The 21,883-nt window shown below is 38.9% G+C and overlaps 1 protein-coding gene across 1 annotated transcript in view; it reads left to right on the forward strand.

Moving 5' to 3' along the window:
- The window catches only part of TEC (tec protein tyrosine kinase), a 53,116-nt gene that overhangs the window by 27,113 nt on the left and 4,120 nt on the right, over positions 1-21,883 (forward strand). The window contains exons 3-15 of the mRNA XM_082051466.1: positions 9,234-9,335; positions 10,304-10,385; positions 11,689-11,817; positions 13,081-13,121; positions 13,545-13,726; positions 14,685-14,750; positions 16,482-16,536; positions 16,699-16,778; positions 17,339-17,472; positions 18,682-18,756; positions 19,995-20,166; positions 20,332-20,548; positions 21,091-21,155. Of these exons, the coding sequence (XP_081907592.1) occupies positions 9,234-9,335; positions 10,304-10,385; positions 11,689-11,817; positions 13,081-13,121; positions 13,545-13,726; positions 14,685-14,750; positions 16,482-16,536; positions 16,699-16,778; positions 17,339-17,472; positions 18,682-18,756; positions 19,995-20,166; positions 20,332-20,548; positions 21,091-21,155 (1,400 nt within the window). The remainder of the gene's footprint in view (positions 1-9,233; positions 9,336-10,303; positions 10,386-11,688; positions 11,818-13,080; positions 13,122-13,544; positions 13,727-14,684; positions 14,751-16,481; positions 16,537-16,698; positions 16,779-17,338; positions 17,473-18,681; positions 18,757-19,994; positions 20,167-20,331; positions 20,549-21,090; positions 21,156-21,883) is intronic.

The following is a 21,883-nucleotide window of genomic DNA, read 5'->3' on the forward strand; positions in this document are numbered from 1 at the left end:
AATTTTTTTAAGTTCGTTCCTAAGGAAAAAAGGTTCTTCTGCAAGAGTTGTATTTGGTTCTTGTAATTTGAATAGAGAGGAGACAGAAGCAACTGAAATTACCATGATGATATTTTAAGGAAGGAAAATTTACTTTCAAGCTGTGGTGCCCACTCTAAAGCTGCAAGTTTCGGGCTAAAATTGCGTAGCTTCATTGCAACACTAATCTTGTGCAAATACTTCCTTTGGAGCATAACAACATTCTAGAGTTCCAAACCCCCGTGTTAGTCACATTTTATCAGAAGGTTAGTGTGTATAGATTCTACTGTTATTTATTCCTATAGTGCTTATCCTTTATTATTTTTAACTTAATTACCCTGATTTATGTGGTTTCCTTAGTAATTGCAAAGGTGATTTAATTCTTTATGTAAATAAAAGCACAATTCAGTATTAAAATGCTTCTGATCACTTGATTACTCCTGTTTTTAAATGTAAGATAAATAGCTTCTGAAATGAGTAGTTTGGCAGAGCCTTTTTTGTTCCAAGTTGCAGGTGGTAACGACAGAGCTTTCTTAAATACTTGCAAGTTTGCATAGTAACTTTATTCCAGGTAGACCTGGAAGAGGACAGTGAATTGGCTGCCTCTAGGGAGTGGAAGTGGATATACATTTTCACAAGAATCGTGTGTAAGTTCTTAACTGTACTTGCTGTGGATGTATGTTCACAACTGTCTCTAAGAGTGGTTGTGGCTTTGGATCAGTTCAGCTCATACTTTTTAGTAATTTTTAATGGAATTAAACAGAGTTTCTTCTCAGCATTGTCAGACAAAGAATGAATCAAAATCTTTGAAGTGCAGTCAGGATAGTTTAAAACACGCAAGCATGATTTTATATATATATACATATAAATTAAAGATGTAATTATTAACTTGTAACGGTGATTTTCAGGATTAATTATATTGCTAAGAAAGTACAATGATATATTTACAGGTTATCTCACTCTTATTGATGCCTGTCACATTCATCTGGATGGAGAACATTGTGCTTATACCTCTTATGAATAACTGAAGATCCATGATGGACTAGAGGGCTTTTAAAACTTTTTCACAAGATCTGTGTTTAAATGCTAACTCAGAATATGAGCAGCCACTCTTTCTAATTGTATAAAACCTCTGATGGATTAGCAGTATTAGGAAGATAGTTAAAATTAACTTCATTGCACTTGATTACATAGAAATCAAGACACAGAATCAGCAGTTCACTTGGTAATTGTGACTGATCAATGGATACTCTCCAGTTTATAGTTTGCCAAGCAAACTTGTAGACATATTTGTTGATATTAGCTGTACCTGCATTGTGATTCCTATATATACATGTCTTGGCTCAGCTAGAGTAATGGGATTGTGAGATATCAGCCTCTGGTGAGAAAGAGCAATATAGGAAGCTGAGTCTTGCTTCAAGTAAATACACAGATGTAAAAATCATATAAGGCATGTTATATTTATATTGATTTAGTTATTTTTTTTGGCTCAGCCCCCCATAACAGCACCGAACACTTATAATAAAAACCCAGTCTTTCTGAGAAGCTGCTTATCTAAGCATAAGATGTGCCAACAAGTGCATAGACATAGTCCAAAGCATTGATGAGGCATTGTGGTAACCAGGAAAAGTTCTACCACAGGTTAGTTACCTGCACCTCTGTTGTATGGCAGCCTGGGGAAGAGGAGGGTTGAGCTGGGACTGTAGCTTACCTACTGCTCAGAGCAAATACAGTAAGGAGGTAGCTTTCCTTTAGGAAATGAGGTAGATTGGACAGTAGGAATTAGTAGTTCAAAATACAGCTTCACATAAAGTTTGTCTGCATTTTGAGCTATCGAGGCGAATGAACAAGAAGACTGTGTTCTGGAGCAAAGGCCTCAGAAACCTCATGGGAGGAGCAAAAAGGAGTCAGGAGGAAAGAAGCTGAGAGAATCTGAGAAGAAAAAAAATTTTAAAGAGAGGGTCTGGGATACATGGTCTACTGGAAAGCAGTAGATGTTGTCATTGGGAACCAGGAACCTGTTTCCTGGTTTGTTTGTTGTCATTCCCCTCCTTCCCCAAGATTCGGGAAAATATTTTTTTAAATAATTTTTTTTTGCTCATAGGCAGAACTGTTGTACTGATGATAATCTGGACACTCAAGAGAAGACAGGCACAGCTGAGGAAATTTCAAGCAGGTGCAAGTGAAAACTGTTCAAATTGGAGAAATAACTCCAAGCTATTCATGTGAATGGAGGCAGCTGAACTGATGCACAGGAATACTCACGTGAAAAGAGCAAGTCATAAAGAAACTTTAGTTGTGAAAGAAGTTGGTTATGTTCCAGTAATGATTCCTGTTCTCTAGAACATCTACCAAAAGAAAAGTTTGATATAAAATGAGGATCTGCAGTAACTATCTTTCTAGAAGAATTTTTCTGCTTATGAGATGGGAAAAATTAGAAAAAGTTGAAGTTGAAAAGTGTACGTTGTAGTTGTTAAGACACTGATAAGGCATGGATGAGAATATTTACCTTATGACTAGACAGGAGTGGATGAGTCTTAAAAGTGTTGAGAAGAAAGACATGGAAGATAAATGAGATTCTGGAAGGCTAGAGAAAGGGGTAGTTTTAAAAGTGCACAGGAGAAGCTGAGGAACTATGAGCTATGAAGATAATATCCAGAAAAGTTGTAGAAAAAATAGGCCTGTTGAAAGCCCCTGGAAGATACCAAAACTGGATGTCAGCCAACAAATATTTGACAAGAATAATAATAAAAAAATAATCTCAGACTTGTCTATGTTCTTTCTGCCATGAGGCAACAAATCTCGTGGTTATCTTAGAAGCAGCAGATACTATGTATTTTCATTCCAATATGGGTTTTGACACTGCTCTATGAGACGTTTTCAGATGTTAGCATTAGAAATGACCTGTATAACCTCTTGTAGATCTGATTGCAGAACACATGGAAAACTGGTACAGTGATTAGTAGGCATTGGTGGCTTGATTGAAAGACTGTCATAAACGTGGTATCCTGTCTTGCATTTCAGTATTTTCAGTAGTGATATTGTTGCTGAAGTAGAAGCTTGTTGAGTTCTCAGGTGACATAAAACTTGAAGAAGCTGCAAGTGTTTTGGAAAACAAGTCTAGAAATCGAAATGGTATATTGGGATTAGATATGCAGTGTGATGGTTTGGTTTGTTTGTTTGTTTTGATTTTGTTGTTTTTTGTTTTTTTTTTTTTGTACAGTGTGATTCAGTGTGGACAAATGCAAAAGGTAAAAGTTTAGGCAGAGATGCTGAAATGTTCAAGTATGGAATTGCAATAAGTAGCTGTCAGTGTCAGGCTGTCCCCAGCTGGACCTGGGTGACAGGATAGTGAATCACGAGCTGGATATGTGTCAGTGGTACCCTGTTGCTGTGCAAAAAGGCAAATGTTGTATTAGGATGAATAAATGGGACTGTGAATCCTTACAGTCTGATAGGGCTTCAGCTGCAGTGCTGCATCTGGTTTGGGGCACTAAGTTTTAAGGAAGATGTGGATCTGCCAGCGAGATTGAGGAACAGCGGGAAGGATGAGGTTCCCAAAAGCCTGGACTATGATGCAAAGTTAGTGGAGCAGCAAGTGTTCAAAGTGGGGAGATGGACAGGAATCTTCAAAGATGAAAAACCCTCGGCTCTGTAGTTGTGGGTTCCATCATGTGGACCTTGAAAGACTAGGTAAAGCAGCTGGTGCCTTGGTTAGGTGACCTCTCAGGTCCTGTCCTGGGGCTTTGGTTGTTTGGCTGTGGACTTGGGCTTATCCTTCCTTCTTGGCTCAAGCTGTGTTAGCATGAAGGCTGTATTAGAGGGGTAGCTGATGAAACGTGTCACTTGCCCTATGGACAGAGCAATGGCCCTGAGAGGGGAGAAGACAGCACAGAAATGCTAAACAGGGCTGGCCAGACTCAAAGCTCCATGAGGACTTAACAGAAAATGGGGAAGAGCTGTCTGAAAAAACTTGAAGCTATGTGCTAGTTGTTTTGAAAGTTGAAAGGTTGTAGGTGACTTAAGGCCTGATAGAGATGGAGACACAGCTGATTTATTTTGTGTACTTTACTCTCACTTATATTGCTGCCTTATTTGATTGCAGCAACATATCACAACTGTAGTTGTGTGCATTGGACTCACTGCCACTCAATTGCGAGACAAGAGTAAATTATAGATAACGCATTGTAATGGTTAGGAAGTTGCATCAGTGCTGCTACGAAGAATTTATTTTTGTGCTTTTCTGTATTTCCAGTGCTGGTGGTTGGCATCTGCTGAGCAGCCAGAAAATGGTAAAGGATTCTCGATTTTCTGTTTTGCAGGAGAGAGTGTAAGACTTTCTCCTTCTCACTTATGTTTGCGTCTTTTTCCTCTTGAAATTCTTCCCCAGAGTCAGATCTTGGATCAGGTCAGACTAATCACCTCTTGCTTTTTATGTTGATTCTAGCCATTTTGGAAGGATCAATAGAAATACTTAATACTTGCTTTTCTTAGAATAATAATTTTTAAAATGTACTGAAAGGAGGCAGGGCATTCTTCAACATATCTGACACACTGGAAAATAAGGGGATAGAAAATCTGGCTATCTAACACTTACCTACAGTAATTATATTTCCCTAATCAATAGTTGCTTGTGTGAAAATGCCTCTCAAGAGGGAACTGCAGCACTTTCCAGTGCAATGCTATGAAAACAAACGAACACCCCCCCCAAAAAACAACAAAAAAGAAGCCCCCTGAACACCCATACATTTGCGTTTGGAGTATATTCTACCACAGAAGTTCTCTACAGGGGATGTTGGGTAAGAGAGGCTTTTCAGAAGTTTTGTCAAGTTGCAGAGCAGCTCCATAAAAGGAGATGTCTTCTATGCTTGTGAGAATGCAAGTTCCATGGGTCACATGCTGATGACCTCAGGATTTCCTACATGAGATTAAGCATGGGAGAAAGAAATAGTGTGAACAACAAAGAGCAAAAGAGAGAGAGCAAGAGACAGCATGAGCAAGACGAAATCTAGCTATTTCTTGACAGCCGGGCTGACTTCTGCATGTTTTTGTTGAGGGTTTTTTTCCCTTGTATTTTTTAACCTCCCCCCCCCGACTTTTCTGAGGGTAAGCAGCACAATATATTCATCAGGAAAGAGGAACTACACTGAAGAAATCTGATAATGGGAATATAGACTTCTTAAGCTGTACAGCTACAATATTCAGGAGAGGAGTAATTCCAGGTGTACAGAGGATGAGCTGTTTGATTGTATATTTATCTAACACTTTTTTGTCTTCCCGTATTCTAAGATTTTTTTCTTAAGATAGTTGTGTAATCATATATTTCTTCCATAACTGAAAATGTAGGTCTGATGTTATAACTTCTTGATATTACTGTCTCATGTTACATAATAGGAATAGCTTATTCTTTTTGCATTGCATTGCATGCAAACATCACTTATTGTCTGGACTGGCCATCCTCATTGTGAGCCAAGGGCTCTGAAACTGTAAATCAAGTCTTTGAAGCATAGGCAAGTATGAAGTACATATGGCGTTTTGCATTGTGAGAAACTTTGTAAAGTAGTTTCTGTAGCGTCACTTCCATTTTGTTATTTTCAGCAAACACCTTAAGTGTGGCTTTGAAGCACATATTTTTATTTATTTGTTATCCTTATTAGGAAATATTAATAATATTTGTATACCTTTATTACTGTTCTAACCATGTCTCCTCCTAGAGGTGTGTGTCTATCTTCAGAAAAGAGATGGACCAGCTTTGATCTTTGGCCTGTGATTTTTTTTTTCCCCAAATCCTCTGTTAATGTTTGTGTCCAGTTGAGAGAGCTAGCATGAATGTGCTTGTGAAATGTTACATTTCTTCAGTGAATCTAACCTTTTAATACTATGTTATCCATCATCCACCTCCAAAAACAACTGTGAAAAATCTCTCTTTGCCTCCTGTGGTTTGAAACTGCATAATTAGACTTTGTACTAATTTTGTCTCTTTGTAGCAGAGGTCACTTGTTGGAAAGAGTGGTTGTGGGTGGACTTCTCATGGCTGGCTCGTGCCTGCACCTCTAATTCCCAACTACTCTAGGGTTTGAGGTCTTCCTTGATTCTGCATTTCCTGTCTGTCATATACCTGGGTCTAGAGCAAGCCATTCGGCTGCAGAATAAATGCAACAGAGGTGGTGTGCAAGAAGTCCCATTACAAAGGGAAATCTTTTCAACAGGGAGGGGAGAGAGACTGCAGTGGTCTTGTTAGTGTTTTTCTTGAGTCATTCATTCCTGCTCCTGTGCCCTTGGGTTTCATGGTGAGCAATGCTGAGCTAAAACACAGCTGCGTACCTGACAATTTGAAGCCTACTGGCCGTTAACAACTGTTGCTTCTGATGCAATCAGAAATGTGCCTGGAGCAGTACATTTATATTTAATTTCACAAGTGTAAGGTTTTTTCCTCTGTAGATTAAGCAAAACGGCAGAATCTTCTCTGACATTAGGCTTAGTTTTCTGGATTGAGTAGTAAGGCGGATCAACTTTGAGTTGGCTTAATTTGGCATCTCATGGTGAAGCAAACTGAGCCACCTTAAATCATGAAGTGTACTAAGGGATGACTTAGGGAACAGAATGACTCGAGTGATGTGCTGTGTACCTTATTTTGCTTTATTTTTCCCCCCTCACATGTTAATTTATTACCTTGTTGTATTCCTGTCCTTTGTCGTCTTGGCAGATGTATGTTCCTTCTGAGTGAGTGGTCACTGAATGCCAGAACTGGCATGAGAATCTCCGAGTCTTGGAGGAAAGGCAGGTTGAGAGAAAGTAATAAAGCCTATGCCTCCAAAGAATTCCTGTCATTCTGGATAAACAAACAAACACCAACAAAAACAAACAAACAAAAATAATGCATGTCATCTCTCTCTCTGTCCCACCACCTCAGTTAACCAGCAGATGGGATCCAAGCAATATATGAATACCTCACTGGACACGGAAAGCTGGGTAGATATGCTACAGAAGTGTCAAACATTTAATTCTTTTTATGTTGTTCTGCAAAATAAAAGATCTGGAGAGGTGTCTTCAACACAATTAGGTGGGGCATTGAATTCTGTGCTTCATGAAAAGTTGCATCTTGTTGGATTCTCCTCCTCTGCCTTGGCTGCTTAGCCTTGGCTAATCTGGCAGCCCTGAATCTGCCAGGCCTGCCAGGCAGTGACAAGGGAGAAGCAATACTTGCTGCTGTACCAAGTATTGTAGACTTCAGCAACTCAGTTTTTGGCATTTGCTGGAATGTATGTTTTACTTTAAGCGGCCAGTGTTCTAGTAAGGGCATACCGTAAAATAAAAGGAAGACCGTTTTTTTCCTTTCATCAAAGAATCCAAGGTTGCATACTTGGTAAAAATTATTTTTCAGCATAACATGGTATAACTTTGTACTGCAGCTTGTGGTAATGTTTATGATTTGACTTTTTAAAAATGGTTCATTAAAATACCTAACTTTTTTTATTCCCCCTGCCCCCATTTAAAAAAAAAACCCTTATTGGGTCATCTTTTTAGTGTTTTGTTTTGTTTTGTTTTGTTTCTGGTGTTGAATAGCAGTTACAGCTTTATCTGAGCTTAATTCCTACCACTCCTCCTGATACTGACCATGATGTACCTGAATTCTTCGTGCGTGTTTTTTCTGCCTGTTTTCTTCATTACAACATACAGAGGAGACAGAGTGCTAAATGTATTTTAAATGCTGATGAAATGTCCATGTTGTCCATGGATAGCAAATATTGTGTTTCTAGGGTGGTGGAATTGTGACAGCTATATTTGTAGTTGCTCTTTGCTTCTGTTTATAAGACTGTGTTTTCAGTTGCTTATGATTGTGCCAGACTTCTGCTATTTGGGCTGAAATTTCTGTCCTCAGGAGAGAAGAGGGCAGCCAAGTAAGGATTAGAGTATCTCAAGTAATTCAGCAATTACCAATTATTTCTACATTGTGTGAAGAGCATCCATCTTTCATAAGCTCTACTCTGGTCTGCATGTGTTGGATGGGCTTGGCAAGTCAACATTTCTGATATGGATTAATTCAGGACCAGCCATAAACTGCTGCCACTTCAGTTTTGTTCTGGATTCCAGTAGAAACTTCGTCTCCTGTTAGAGATTATTTTCTCCCAAAAGTGAGTGGTGGCCCTGTACAATCTCCATAGATTGATCATCATTTTGCTCTCAGAAGTGTAGTGTTCAGTTGTATCCCTTTGCCATGTAGAACACTTTGTAAATTTCTGTGCTGGGCTTTCATTTTTAGGTGCTTCTGCTTCAGGTAAAGGAAAATGTTTTTGATTAATTCCTTCAGAAGCAGACACCTTAAAAAGATCTGCATGTGTGTTGACTTCACTGTAATTACCTGTTGTGTTTCATGTAGACTGAAGCCCGGTACACACTACCTGTGTTATCAGCTGTTCTTCCAAGGACCTTCCTCTCTGGAGCCATGTTTCTGTGCATTGTTACTTTGGGCAACACCTGCTGAGCAGCCAGGGCACTCCTTGCCAACTTTAAAATCCTCATAATTATCAATTTAGGCAAGCCATTCTGCTCACTTGTCTGTGCTTTTGACCTTGCTTCTTCTGGGCTTCTGCTAGCCTTGGTCAAAGAAGTTCTTCAACATAGACCCCAGCTTGGCCCAGGAATGGGTTTCACTTCCATCTTCTGCTTCCTACCTAAGCATGAACTTGTGTTGCCTGAGCCAGCATCCCAGTTTCTCTGGAAGGTGGTGAAGCACAACAGTAGCCCCAAAATGGTGGGAGCATTTCAGCAGCAGGGTGAGGGAACAGATGATGGGGTGCATTGGCACCTACTTTCCTCACTTGTTTTAATAATAATTTAAAATTGCCAAAGGGGAAGCCTTCCTTCTTCTGTACTCAAGTGTTGTGTGTGTGTGGTTGTGTGTGGTTTGTTTTTTTTGTTTGTTGTTATTTGATTTGATTTGATTTTTAATATTTTTTAAAGAAGAGTAGATTAAACCTATGATTACAACTGATTGGAAAGAAGTGGTACTTTTAACAAAGCAATTACACTGTACTCTTTGCACTTTCACCAGTGTAGATCTTTATACCCTCTCTCTCATTTTCCAAGTTAATTCTGCAGTTATAGCAACATCAGTGTCAGAGTGGAAAAGAAAGCAAGAAGTCTCTGCTGAAAAAAAAAAAAAAAAGATAAATTAGTTATTTTACATAATGTTTTTTTCTTTTCTTTTATAGAAAAAATATAGAAAAGGATCTGTGGATATTTCAAGGATTAAATGTGTAGAAGTTGTAAAAAATGATGGTATTATTCCCTGTCAAAATAAATATCCATTTCAGGTATGTTCGTTTAGTATAAAATATATACATTACAGTGCTTTTTTTCAACAATGCCAAGTCATTTAGATGTAACTGGCTTGAAATTACTGTCGCTTCTAAATGCTGAGCCCATTCTCTGGCACTCTGGCCTGTGTGGGAGGTGGTTCAAGACCAGTGATTAAAAACCATCCCCAGCAAGCCCTGTAGTCCTCTCTCTTGGGAGCTGTGCCTCGTATATTTGGTCTTTTTCTTTTCCCCACCTCTCTGCGTGGGTTTTGCCTGGAAAGTGCCTTGTCCTGGTCTTCCTCCAAAATGGATTAGCTGGCAACCCATTTTCCATATCTTCTTTCTTTCACATGAAATTTAATTACTATTAAATTCTATAAGAATAAGAAAATTAAGATAAAACTGGTTGCATTTTCTTCCATTGTGAACTTAATGGAAATAAACACAGAAAACAAAGGGCTTAGGTGGGAAAAATAAATGTTTAGATATAGGGGATTGGATGCTGTTCCTGCTTATGACAGAGGGAATGGTTGGAGTGAAGCGGGACAATACTTGCTTTCCACCGGTACAAGCAGTGAAGAAAAAGAAGGCAGGAATCTCCCCAGCGCAGTACAGAGTGACAAGGAGTTATGAAATGGCCAGGAACAAAGGATGTCTGATTATGAAATAGCTTTAGCAATTAAATTTAACTGGTTTTAGAAAACTCATGATGAAGAATAAACAAAACAAAACGTGAAGCAAACATTTTTCAGGAATACTCTCAAGATAATGTACCATTAGAAAATTCTTCCTTATTCTACTGGAAGCCTCATATATGAATAGCAAACTGTAATAACCTTTTCCCAGTTTCTGTATTTTGTGGCTGAGTACACTGATTTTTGTCAAATGTAAGTCATTTGATTTGTTCTGACTCCTGAGGAATAAATAAATGAATATTACCAGGTGAATATATTTTGATTGTTTCTTACCCCCCCTTTCTCCAGGTTGTATATGATGCTAATACGCTTTATATTTTTGCACCAAGTGCACAAAGCCGGGATCAGTGGGTGAGGAATCTGAAAGAAGGTAATGGAAATTGCTCTTCCTTAACATCTGACATATGTAGATGCCTTTACTTGAGTTGGCTGGCTGGCTGGAGTTAACTGGTCTTGTGTTTTGAATTTGTGGCCAAAACAGTGTTGAAAACACACCTGTGTTTTAGTTGCTGCTGAGCAGTGTTTGCACGGCTTAGAGACTTTGCCTTTTGCTCCCTCTGCCCCCATAGCAAGTGGGCCGGGGGTGCATGAGAAGCAGCGTGGTGACACAGCCAGGGCAGCAGACCTGGACCGACCAAAGGGATATTCCAGGCTGTATACTGTCATGTTTGGCAATTTTAAAAACTGGGGTAGAGGAAGGCGGGGGTTGAGGTTTTTTGGCTTCCGTATTGGCTGTTGCTCTGAGACTCACGGAGCATTGGTCTGCTTGGTGGGAGATGGTGAGCAATTGCCTTTACATCACTTTTTTTCTTCTTCCTTTGGTTATTAAACTATATTTATCTCAAGCCGTGAGTTTTTTTCCTCTGCTCTTTCTATTCTTTCCCACATCCACATTGTGGGTCATAAATTAATGTAAAATGACAGGAGGCATGTCCACTGAGTCACAATCTGATTAATGCTGTCATAGCGAGTATAAAGATCTTTTTTTCAAGAGCCTCTTAATTCTTTCTGCCACATCAAATGCTCACATTAATTGCAGGTGCTCTGTAAAGTAATAAGAAATAATTCCTGGGCTGGAGACTACAGGTCAGTGAATAAACTCTGAAAACCAGCAAGCCTGTAGGATATGGGGGAAAGGAGCCTTTCAGAACTAACATAGGCACTATGTCATAGAATAGCAATAATAGTCAGCTATCTTTCCCTCCAAAACACTATTTGTAGTGGAAGTTATGAGTGACTTTGAGCAGTAATAACAAGAAAAGGGGCAGGCAGAGCCCCCAGGGTCTTCACAGCTGCCTGACTGCTTTGTGGGGTGCAGGCTGGCAGCTGGGTCTCCTTTGCACCAAACACCCACTGTTGCTGCGCTGGCTGGCTTAGACAGGGAGTAGAGCACTCTCTTCTGGAATAAAGCCGTGTATTATCCTAAAAATGTCCTCTACTATCGTTGTATTACCTCCATGTAAACTTGCAAGAAGATCCTTACAAGAAGCAAGTGTAGATTATGCTTCACATTAAAGATATTGTAATATTTATTAAAAATAGCCCTGTTGCAGGTTTGTGGTATTTTGTTTGTTTGTTTGTGTGGGGTCTTTGTTTGTTTGTTTTGGTTTTTTGTTTTGGTTGTTGTTTGTTTGTTTGTTTAATCTTTCAATATATGCTATTTCTTCTTGTAGAAATAAAGAACAACAGCAATATAATGGTAAAATATCATCCTAAGTTCTGGACAGAAGGAATTTATCAGTGCTGCAGACAAACAGAAAAATTAGCACCTGGATGTGAAAAATATAGTCTTTTTGAAAACAGTAAGTACGTGTGTTATCATATGAAGTTATGTTTGTTTTTCTGCCATTTTTTTAGATGATCGGGTCATCAAAACTAAAGGCTGAGATATTAGGGAAATTTACAGGGCAGAGTGAATAATTGATACTGTACTTGAAGTGAATCAAAATGTTTGTTTTGTTTCCAAGCATGTTGTAAAAAATATAAAAGCCTCCCCAAAAATGTTTAGAAAAAGCTGAAAGGAATCTTTGAGGCTTCTGAATTTATTTTTCACTTGGTTTGTTTTTCCCATCTGAAACTCATTTGACCAAGCATTTGCCTCAGACTGAGGATAAAACCTGATGGCAAAAAAGATTCAGCTCAAAATCCTTTCCAGCTCTTCAGTTTCAATAAATAACTTCTATATATCCATGTAAAAGAATAACCGCGTTGCATTCAGTGTTACTGCAGCACTGTAAAAATGATACAAGAAGGCTTAATGTATTTCCAGACACGGGACTGAATTTTCTTAGAGGTTTGTAAATGTCTATACTCTGAACCTGAACCATAGGCACATGCATCTTCCAGCATCCAAATCCAAGGCTCCCAGTGAAACTGGCAGTGCCTGCATGTTTTCCTGCATCAGAGCCTTAAATGAGAATGGTGGGGACCTGTGAATTTAGTTGCATTAAAACACTTGAAGAATAAATAGTGGCTCATGGTCAGCCTTACTTGACAGGAAGATGTAAAACTTGACATACAGCTCAATCTTTTTTTAGGTGGAAAAAAGCAGCACAGGAGAAAAAATACTCTTGGACCTGAGAGAAGTAATAAAAAAAATGCATACAACACTTATGCTATATTTCACAAAGCAAGGGTCAGAGGGAATATAATTTTTTTAGAAGAGCAGATAGTAATAGAAAAAGATCTTTAAATTGTGGTGACAGGATCACTGCTTCCTTTTTGTATACCTTCTTAATCTCTATCCCTTTTTCATTTCTCATGTATTTCTGCATCTGAGGGCTGGTTCAGGGATCTCTGTCACACACTCTGGTGTGGCACAGATATTGCTAAATCCTGTGGTGAATGCAACCTGCCAGCTGATTTAAGATGTTTTTGCCAAGAAATGTTTAATCAACATTTTCCTAATGCTTAATTGGAGTTGTCTTTTGCTTTCTGGCTTACTAAGCTATCCCGAATGCTAATTAAAATGTTAACATCTTATCTGAATTTTAAACCTTTTATTCAGTTTTTAAATGTATAGGTAAATGGATAAACACAAATATTTTCTTGTGCTCTTTTGCTAGGTGTGATGAGATTGCCCTCTCCAATGCCAGAAAAAAGTGCGGTAGGTAGTGTCTTTAAAACATCTCTTTTTTGAGATGGTGTGTAGGTTTCTTGTGGTTCTTTCCATATCTTACAGCAAAGGTCTATGCATCAGTGGGCTTCATGCTCTGTTTCAGGGTGGAAAAAAAACCCCATTGAAGTTTAGCTGCACCTATTAGCTGTACTTGTGCTGCTGGTGAGAGAGAGGGTTGGAAAGCAAACACCAGCTGGGGTTGCCCTTTACTGGCAGCTGCAGGGTGAGTCAACCCCATGGGTTGCTGCCTCCTGGAGCCACCACAAGCTCACGTCTGGGGCAACCCAGAGCCAGCCCAGCTTTTGCCTCGGGGACGTTTGGGCTGGTTTGCACTGGTGTGATGATGGTAAGGGTGGGTGGGGTGGAAAAATGGAGCAGAGTGGGATGATAATGATGTTGGGTTTTTTTCAGCGAAGACCTCCGCCACCTGTTCCTCCAGTCGAAGAAAATGGCAATGAAGAGGAGGAGATAGTTGTAGCAATGTATGACTTTGAGCCTACAGAACATCATGATTTAAGATTAGAGAAAGGTGAAGAATATACGGTGATTGAGAAGAATGACATTCACTGGTGGAAAGCGAGAGACAAATATGGGTAAACATGGGTTCCTTATTTTTCATTACAAAGATAGTAAGGCTATTTCCATGTTGTAGTAGTTTATATTGACTGTGTGACAACAAATAACTCTATTAGAACCCACTTTCTGTCTTTATCTTTACCTGTGTCCTTTGGATCTTGTCTTTAATCCCACCCGGAAACCAGTTTTTAAAAGTGTGGTTCTCAATAGATTGTGGGGCCAGAGTGCAAAGATGGTTGCAGAAGTGGAAGCTTTTACAATTATATTTCCTGTCAGACTTCATGGTTTCCCAATTAAGGCATCAGCCAGCCTACAAAACCTCACTAGACTGGTATAGTACTCCTGTTTCCCTGGGGAACGGCTCATTAGGGAGCAATATGGTTAACAGGCTCGGACTTCTAGACTTGAATAATCATCATCTTAATAGCTGGATCATTAGGGTTGATCTCTGAATGAGTTAAGAGAGAGTTCCATTGAGATGCCTTAATGACTACAATTTTATATTCCCTGGATTAGAATTTTTCTATGCAGTTTTAAAGGTGGAGGTTTCGATACTTCAATATTTATCAGGTCCCTGTTGCAATATTTTAGGGGTAATTGTGAGTTATCGGGTCATGGTAGGCTCCAAACATATTTCCAGTGACTGGTTGAGACCTCTGAGAGCAGAAGTGATAGAGTAGCAGAGGGTTACTCTTCTTCACCCCTTCTGCTGGTTTTCTGGGACACTTCTGCTGCCTGTGTCCCATCTCTAGGTGCAGTGAAAGTTAATGTGGGGATGTTGATGTGGAAAACAAGTCTGTGTAATCAGCAGTAGAGTGGGTGGCTCAGTAATAAATAAATGACAGAGCGGGACCTCTGGTAGTTAACAGAATGAAACACTGCCTTCTGGGCATGCAATTTTACATGTTTTCACTCAGATTGTGTCTTTTATATACATACATATATATTACATACATACTTTTTTTTTTTTTCCAGAAATCAAGGATATATTCCAAGCAACTATGTAACAGGAAAGAAGTCCAACAACCTTGATCAATATGAGTAAGTGAATATTTAAATTAAAATCTTGAAGTTCATAAGATGAAACCTATGCTTTAAAGTTTTGTAAGCAATTATTTGCATACAATAACAATTAGCTCAGAGGTGCAATTTAAATATTTGAAATAGTCATATTTTTGTTCTGATTCTCCTCATTGATTTTGCTGTGATTCATTATGTAGAATCAAGGCAGTGAGATGGCTAACAGGCATGTAATTTTTAGGCTATTACTATTAAAGCAAAAAAACCCTCCCAGTTCTCTGATAGACAAAGAAGAAATTTACCCATTATAAATGTGTTGAATGGTTTTTTAAATATTAAAGTGACATGTTTATCCAAAGTGTGTGGCAGTAAGATAGAGTAAAAAGCAGTGGAAATCATTCAAAGTAAACATAACAGATCAGAGATTTTGGAAGGCAGCTTTAATTTCACAAACATATATCACTCTGTGTATTTTAAGTCTTGGTGTGTGCATATAACTTATCAGCTATAAAAGTATAGCTTTTTTTTTTTTTTTTTAAAAAAAATACTTTTTCTAGTTGATGTTTAATTATGGAGAACTTATTTAACAACATCAGAATAAACCTGAACACTGTAGCCTCCAAGCCTGTTCTTCTTGATACTCGAATTTCAGTACAGTATAAACTGTTGTGCCTGAGAACTTAAGACATGTTTCATGACTTTTAGATAAAATGGAGCTGTAAGGCAATAATAATGAAAACTAGTTTACAAACTACATTAGTAGCTCTAGAATTCTACTCTCAGCCATGTATAGCTCCTACTGCTATGTTTTGACAGAAGGTAGGGTTTCTTTTGGGATTTTATCTTTGGCTTTACTAGAGGGAATGATCTGTTCTTTGTTTCTTCGTGATCTTCAAGGCTTTTGTTAAGAGCCCTGCCCTGCTCTGGGCTGGGCTGCAGGGCTGGCAGAAAGGGAAGGAAGGAACTGGGCTGCCTTATCTGGTCCAGCCACTTTGTGCCTTGCCACCTTGGGGCTGTAATTCTGAGTCACCGTGCAGTTCAGGGAGGATTACTCCAGGTCATCTACCAACTACAAGAAACCACCATCTCCGGAAGAGCAGAACCTGATTAGAGGCTGCTCTGCCACTTCCCTGCTCAGTTACTGCCCTGGCAGCATAGCTCAAAACGATTGCACCACACCATTTGTAAGCTGCGTGTTTTTCCTTTTTTATATTATTCACTGCAGCTGGCTCAAATGTCGGTGCTTCTGTGGCTGCTTTAACCTGCCTGTGCAGCACCGAGCTCGGGGATGTGCAGCCAGGACATTTAATTCACTTTCAATCTCCTCTTTGGTAGGTGGGTCCTCCTTGGAAAATCAGAACCATGAAGTTATTGAATGAAAGAGCAGCCAGCTCCACAGGTGGCTTGACTGGTGTGTAGGCAGCTGCTTCCCCAGGGCTGCCAGCCTGCCCTCGGGCTGATGTTCAGAGCAGCTACTGCCGTCAGCCTGAGAAGTGTTTTTCCTGAAAAATTACTTCCATTACCTGAACTTTATTGGCTTGTGTGAGATCTTACTGGATTTGTTTCAGGACACTTTAATGGGATAACTGAGCAATGTAATTGAGACTGATTTTTGTATATTAACTAAAGTTCAGTTGTTGACCTTTGTTATTGTAAACTTATTGAATCTGTAGCTTTGTAATACTTTGCTTTAAGCATCTTATAGAAGTCTTGCTTTTTGGAGAAGTTTTGGTTACTGATGTTGTGTTGCAGGTGGTTCAGCAGAAACCTCAACAGAAGCAAGGCAGAGCAGCTCCTCAGAAATGAGGTGAGTACAGCAGCCTTGCAGTACTAGCTATGAAATTTGTGTAAAGTAGCTGCTTTTATTAAAGCAAATGCTTATTTTGGCATGTGCAAATCACAGAACAAGTAGAAGAAACATGCAGCTTAAAACCACTTGTACAAAACTGTCAATGTTCTTACATTTTAGGATAAAGAAGGTGGTTTTGTGGTGAGAGACTCAAGTCAGCCTGGCCTGTATACAGTTTCCCTTTATACAAAATTTGGAGGGTGAGTTTCTGTGGCTGCTCTGCACACCTTGTCTTGTCTGAATCCATTTATATCCATCTCTAAATCCATGGGCTGGGGGGAAACCCAGGAGAGAGCTCACCAAAGAAATGAGGGGTGCGGCGACAGAAAAGATGTGTGACTAAAATGAACTTCTCAGCTCCCTGGTTAGGTCATGTTTGCTTTAATCCAGAGTAGACCTGAACTGCCACTCAAAGAAGGCCTTGATTTCCCACCCCACTTGGTCTCTTTCCTCCTGCAGCCCAAATGTTTGTATTGGTGTGTGGTGAGATGGACTGGGGAGCTCGCTGGGCTGAAAATTAACCTATTATGGGTTAATCTTCAGGTTGGTCTGAGCACTGAGAATAAGGTGAGTCACCAGCGCTTGGGAGCTTTGGTATTCAAGCTGTTCCTGAAGCCTGTGACATGGGGCTCCTGCACTGGCCCTTTTGGTTTCCTTTTCCTGGTCAATGTGCAACTCTTAAAAGAAATCACAACAAATGACATTGTGTTATTACTATTATAATTGCTATTATTATTGTTGTTACTATTTATTTTTCCAGAGAAGGTTCGTCAGGAATAAGACACTACCATATAAAAGAAACCGTGACATCACCGAAGCAGTACTACCTCGCAGAAAAACATCTATTTAACTCCATTCCAGAAATAATTGAGTATCATAAACATAATGCAGCAGGTAGATGAACTGGATTTTTTTCTGTCACTTAGGGTTGATTTGAAAAGGTGTAAGGCGTTTTAGAATTTTAATGAAAGTATTTAGATTTTTACAGATATTTCTTTTTCAGGGAAGCCATGAGACACTGCATTTTCCCTTTTTTCAATGTAGGCACTCTTTTGAAAGGTTTTATGTAAACATTTATATATATAAATACATATATGTTCTTGTCCCAAGAGTAACAGAAGAACAGCTGTATCAAGTCAGGAAAAATCATTCATTTGGCTCCATTTCATGTCTCCATGAGCTGCCTGTAACTTACGCCAGATGGATAGGGATGGTGCTTCCCCAGAGTACTCTCGAGGCACTAGCTTTTTAGCTGTGGGTTGCCACCGCTTAAAATGATCTAATTTTTCCCACATAGCAAACAGATGAGGAGAGCAGTAATGTGTTGTTTAGGAAATGTGAGTCTTTGTAAAGGTTAGACACTTCAGATCTGTAGCTGATGGCTCATGCTGGTGTCTGCTCACTGTATGATCAGATAGGGAGAGTTTAGGAATTAGATTCAAGACACAGATATTAATATAGTGGATATTTTCAACTCTAATTTGTGCATAGATTTCCACCATGACTGATATTTTCCAGATGTTTATATCTAATTCAGATGACCTGAATTTCATGATGATATTCTGGAAAATATGCTCCAAAACATAGCCCTGCTTTTCATTTATTATAACCAATTTTACTACTTGTGTTTTAATTGCTTCATTGCTTTTACCTTATGGTGTATTGAATTCTCACAAGATTTTAGGACAATATTCAGTTAGCATGGAGCCTTTATTTTGTGAATGTAAAATCCCAGTGTAAAACTGCTGGGATTTATGTGTGAAACAGAAATGATTAAAAGTAACTTATCTTTCTGATCTGAAAGGGGTCCTCAGCCTTTGTTGGTGCCAGTATAACAGTAAAGCACAGATATGTATGCATATATCTATATCCATCTCTCACCAGTAAAGAGGCAGCAGCAAGTCAGATGCAATGAGTAGCCTTATGTACCTCTTGTAGCCACTTAGAGTAGTCACAACAATGCAATAGCAGAAAATATGGTCAAATCTGTATATAATGATAAGCTTATTATTAATCAGTGTTTGCAGTGAGTAAGTGTCTGATTTGCTGCCCGGCACTGTTTCAGAAGTAAGCTGTCTCTCTTGAATTATCTTTGAACCTCAGGTCTCGTTACCCGGCTTCGTTACCCAGTGACCCCAAAGAAGACAACAGCACCAACAACAGCAGGATTCAGTTATGGTAACTGAGTGTTATATTAATCTGCATGTAGCTTTTCTAATTATTTTATACATGCGAGTTGCCACAATGTTTTCTAAAAATTTTGAAAAGACCTAATTTGGTATTGTGCGACTGCCTACGCTAACTTATGCGGGTCCAGGTTGTACCTTGGAGACCCTTGCTCAGAGGATTGGCACGCAAAGACATGACGGCTGGTGGTAGGTGTGTGGTGCCAAGGGCAGCACTGAGGAGAGGCAGAATGTGGTGCCAGTGCTCCAAGGCAATTCAGCATCTTCCTCCATGCTCTTGTGGACACCTCTGTCTGATTAAAGAGCTGTGCCTTTGGCTCCTTCATAAGCCTCCAGACTTCTGACTCAATCTTGGGTCCTTTGATCTTTGTGGAAGGGTCACTATCTATATCTATATATCTATATCTATATATCTATATCTATATATCTATATCTATATATCTATATATCTATATCTATATATCTATATCTATATATCTATATCTATATATCTATATCTATATATCTATATCTATATATCTATATCTATATATCTATATCTATATATCTATATCTATATATCTATATCTATATATCTATATATCTATATCTATATATCTATATATCTATATCTATATATCTATATCTATATATCTATATCTATATATCTATATCTATATATCTATATCTATATATCTATATCTATATATCTATATCTATATATCTATATCTATATATCTATATCTATATATCTATATCTATATATCTATATCTATATATCTATATCTATATATCTATATCTATATATCTATATCTATATCTATATCTATATCTATATCTATATATCATCTATATCTATATCATCTATATTTTATTTTGTTTTTTAAGTTTGGAATAACCTGTTTAAGCATGGCTCTTCAGGTGACGTGAACAGCTGCTCACACACTGGCATAACTTTTTATGATGGCAGATTGTTGAAATCAAGTCTGATAATCCCAGTGTGTAATTGTTGGCTTCAGGAACATTTAAGTTTTGCCTTCTGTGTGCGTCAGGAGCTGCTTAAAGGCTATGTCTAGCTAAAAGTTTGTTTTGTGAGATGTAGAAATGCCCATTTTCCAGTTAATTTTAAAATGTTTTCTCCCTGAATTCCCCGATTTGCTAGTAATCCAGCATTTCCCTTTCCTCCTCGTTATCACCTACCAGTTAGGTATGTTCCAGCAGTCATGGACTCTTGTTTGTTTTGTTTTACAGAGAAATGGGAAATTAATCCCTCGGAACTGACATTCATGAGAGAACTGGGGAGTGGTCTCTTTGGCGTAGTGCGCCTTGGGAAATGGAGGGCGCAGTATAAAGTGGCCATCAAGGCAATTCGGGAAGGTGCGATGTATGAAGAAGATTTCATTGAAGAAGCTAAAGTAATGATGTGAGTTTGGTGCTTGGTGCTTTTATTACCAGATCTAGGCCTCTGATGCCATTTACTGGTTATAAATAAAACACTTTGGGCAGGTGGTATTTTTGCAGTTTTGTGGGGGTGGAGAGCTAGTACTGGGCGGAGGAACTAATAATGACATGATCTCAATCTTTTCAGGAAGCTAACGCATCCTAAGTTAGTTCAGCTGTACGGTGTGTGCACACAACAGAGACCTATTTACATCGTGACAGAGTTCATGGAGCATGGCTGCCTCCTCAATTACCTGAGACAAAAACGGGGAGTTTTGAGTAAAGACGTCCTGCTCACTATGTGCCAAGATGTATGTGAGGGAATGGAGTATCTGGAGAGAAACAGCTTTATCCACAGAGACCTGGTAAAATTCCATTAGGCAATACACTCCTCTCTGAAATTTTTATTTTTGAACTTACCTATTCCTTTTTGAAACAACCTGTTTGTACATAACTGCTTTCGTTCTTGCAGAAAATTCTAAGTAGTTGAAGTTGACTCTTCAGGGTCTAATCAAGTCTCTAAAATTAGCCTGTAGAGAAAATGATGAGAGGTTTCTCTCTCCCAATAAAATGGCATAACATTTCTCTGATTTTTTTATGAATAGTTAATAGCTATTTGTACTCATATAATAGTGTATCTCTGCTCTCTATTGGTGCCACTTTCACTATTCATGAATCCCTCGAGATGATAATTTTTTCTGGTGATCTTTTTACAAAATGGTTTAGTTGTCAAAACAATACTACTATGAGCAAATGCACATGTACCTTTTATAAAGAGAATGCACTACCAAACTTGGTGAACTGGTGAACTTGCTAAGCAATGAGGACAAAGTCCACATTAGACCATTGTAATTTGTCTGCAAGAGAGTGCAAGTTTTTAATCCAAATCTAACCATTCCCTTTGCAGGCTGCCAGGAACTGCTTGGTGAGTGACTCAGGAGTGGTCAAAGTCTCAGATTTTGGAATGACAAGGTATGGCTGAGTGTGCAAACAGATTTGTGGGGATTTGGGAAAATTCACCTAACCATTGTACTTAGGTAACACATGCCCAGCAAAATTAATAGGCAGAAAAAATTATCTTTAACAACCTCTCTAGGGAACATCCTTTGGTTATTTTTTTCTCCAGTGCTTTTTAAACTTTTTTCATTCTGTGCTCATGTGTCAATTTCCTTACTCATTTTAATTCTGGAAAATCAAAACTAGGCAGTTTATTCTCTCAAAGTAAGTATGTCTAGTGCTTACCATGAGAGACCTGACTTTGAACTGACTCCATGATCTGACTGGCCTTCTATTAGCAACTTGCTGCAACATCTGTGAAAATCTTATTAATTTTAATCTTGTAGTGATGCAGGAGTTACTTTGGAGCTTGTGTCTTGAACAGCTCACACTGCAGAGACAGTTGTTGATCTGTATGTTGGTAAATAATTGATAGAGGCTGTTAAGTGAGTTTGGGATCCTCTTGGGGTAGATGGTTCAGAGTTGCATCTCACTAGCTGAAGTGCTGGGAGATGCTGAGACCTGGAAAGGGGCTAATTTTCTGCCTGCCTTAGCACTCATGGGTGCTACATCAGGTGGGTGATGTGTGGGTGAGGCAGGGGGGAGCAAGCACCTACAAGGAAGATGTTAAAGCACCATGGTTTAATCATGCTGCTCTTGGCTTTTGCCATATCTCTGTGCTTGCATGTCCCATGATGTCTGAA

Source organism: Streptopelia decaocto (assembly GCF_964273445.1).
Source record: "Streptopelia decaocto genome assembly, chromosome: 4".
NCBI classification, from domain to species: Eukaryota; Metazoa; Chordata; class Aves; order Columbiformes; family Columbidae; genus Streptopelia; species Streptopelia decaocto.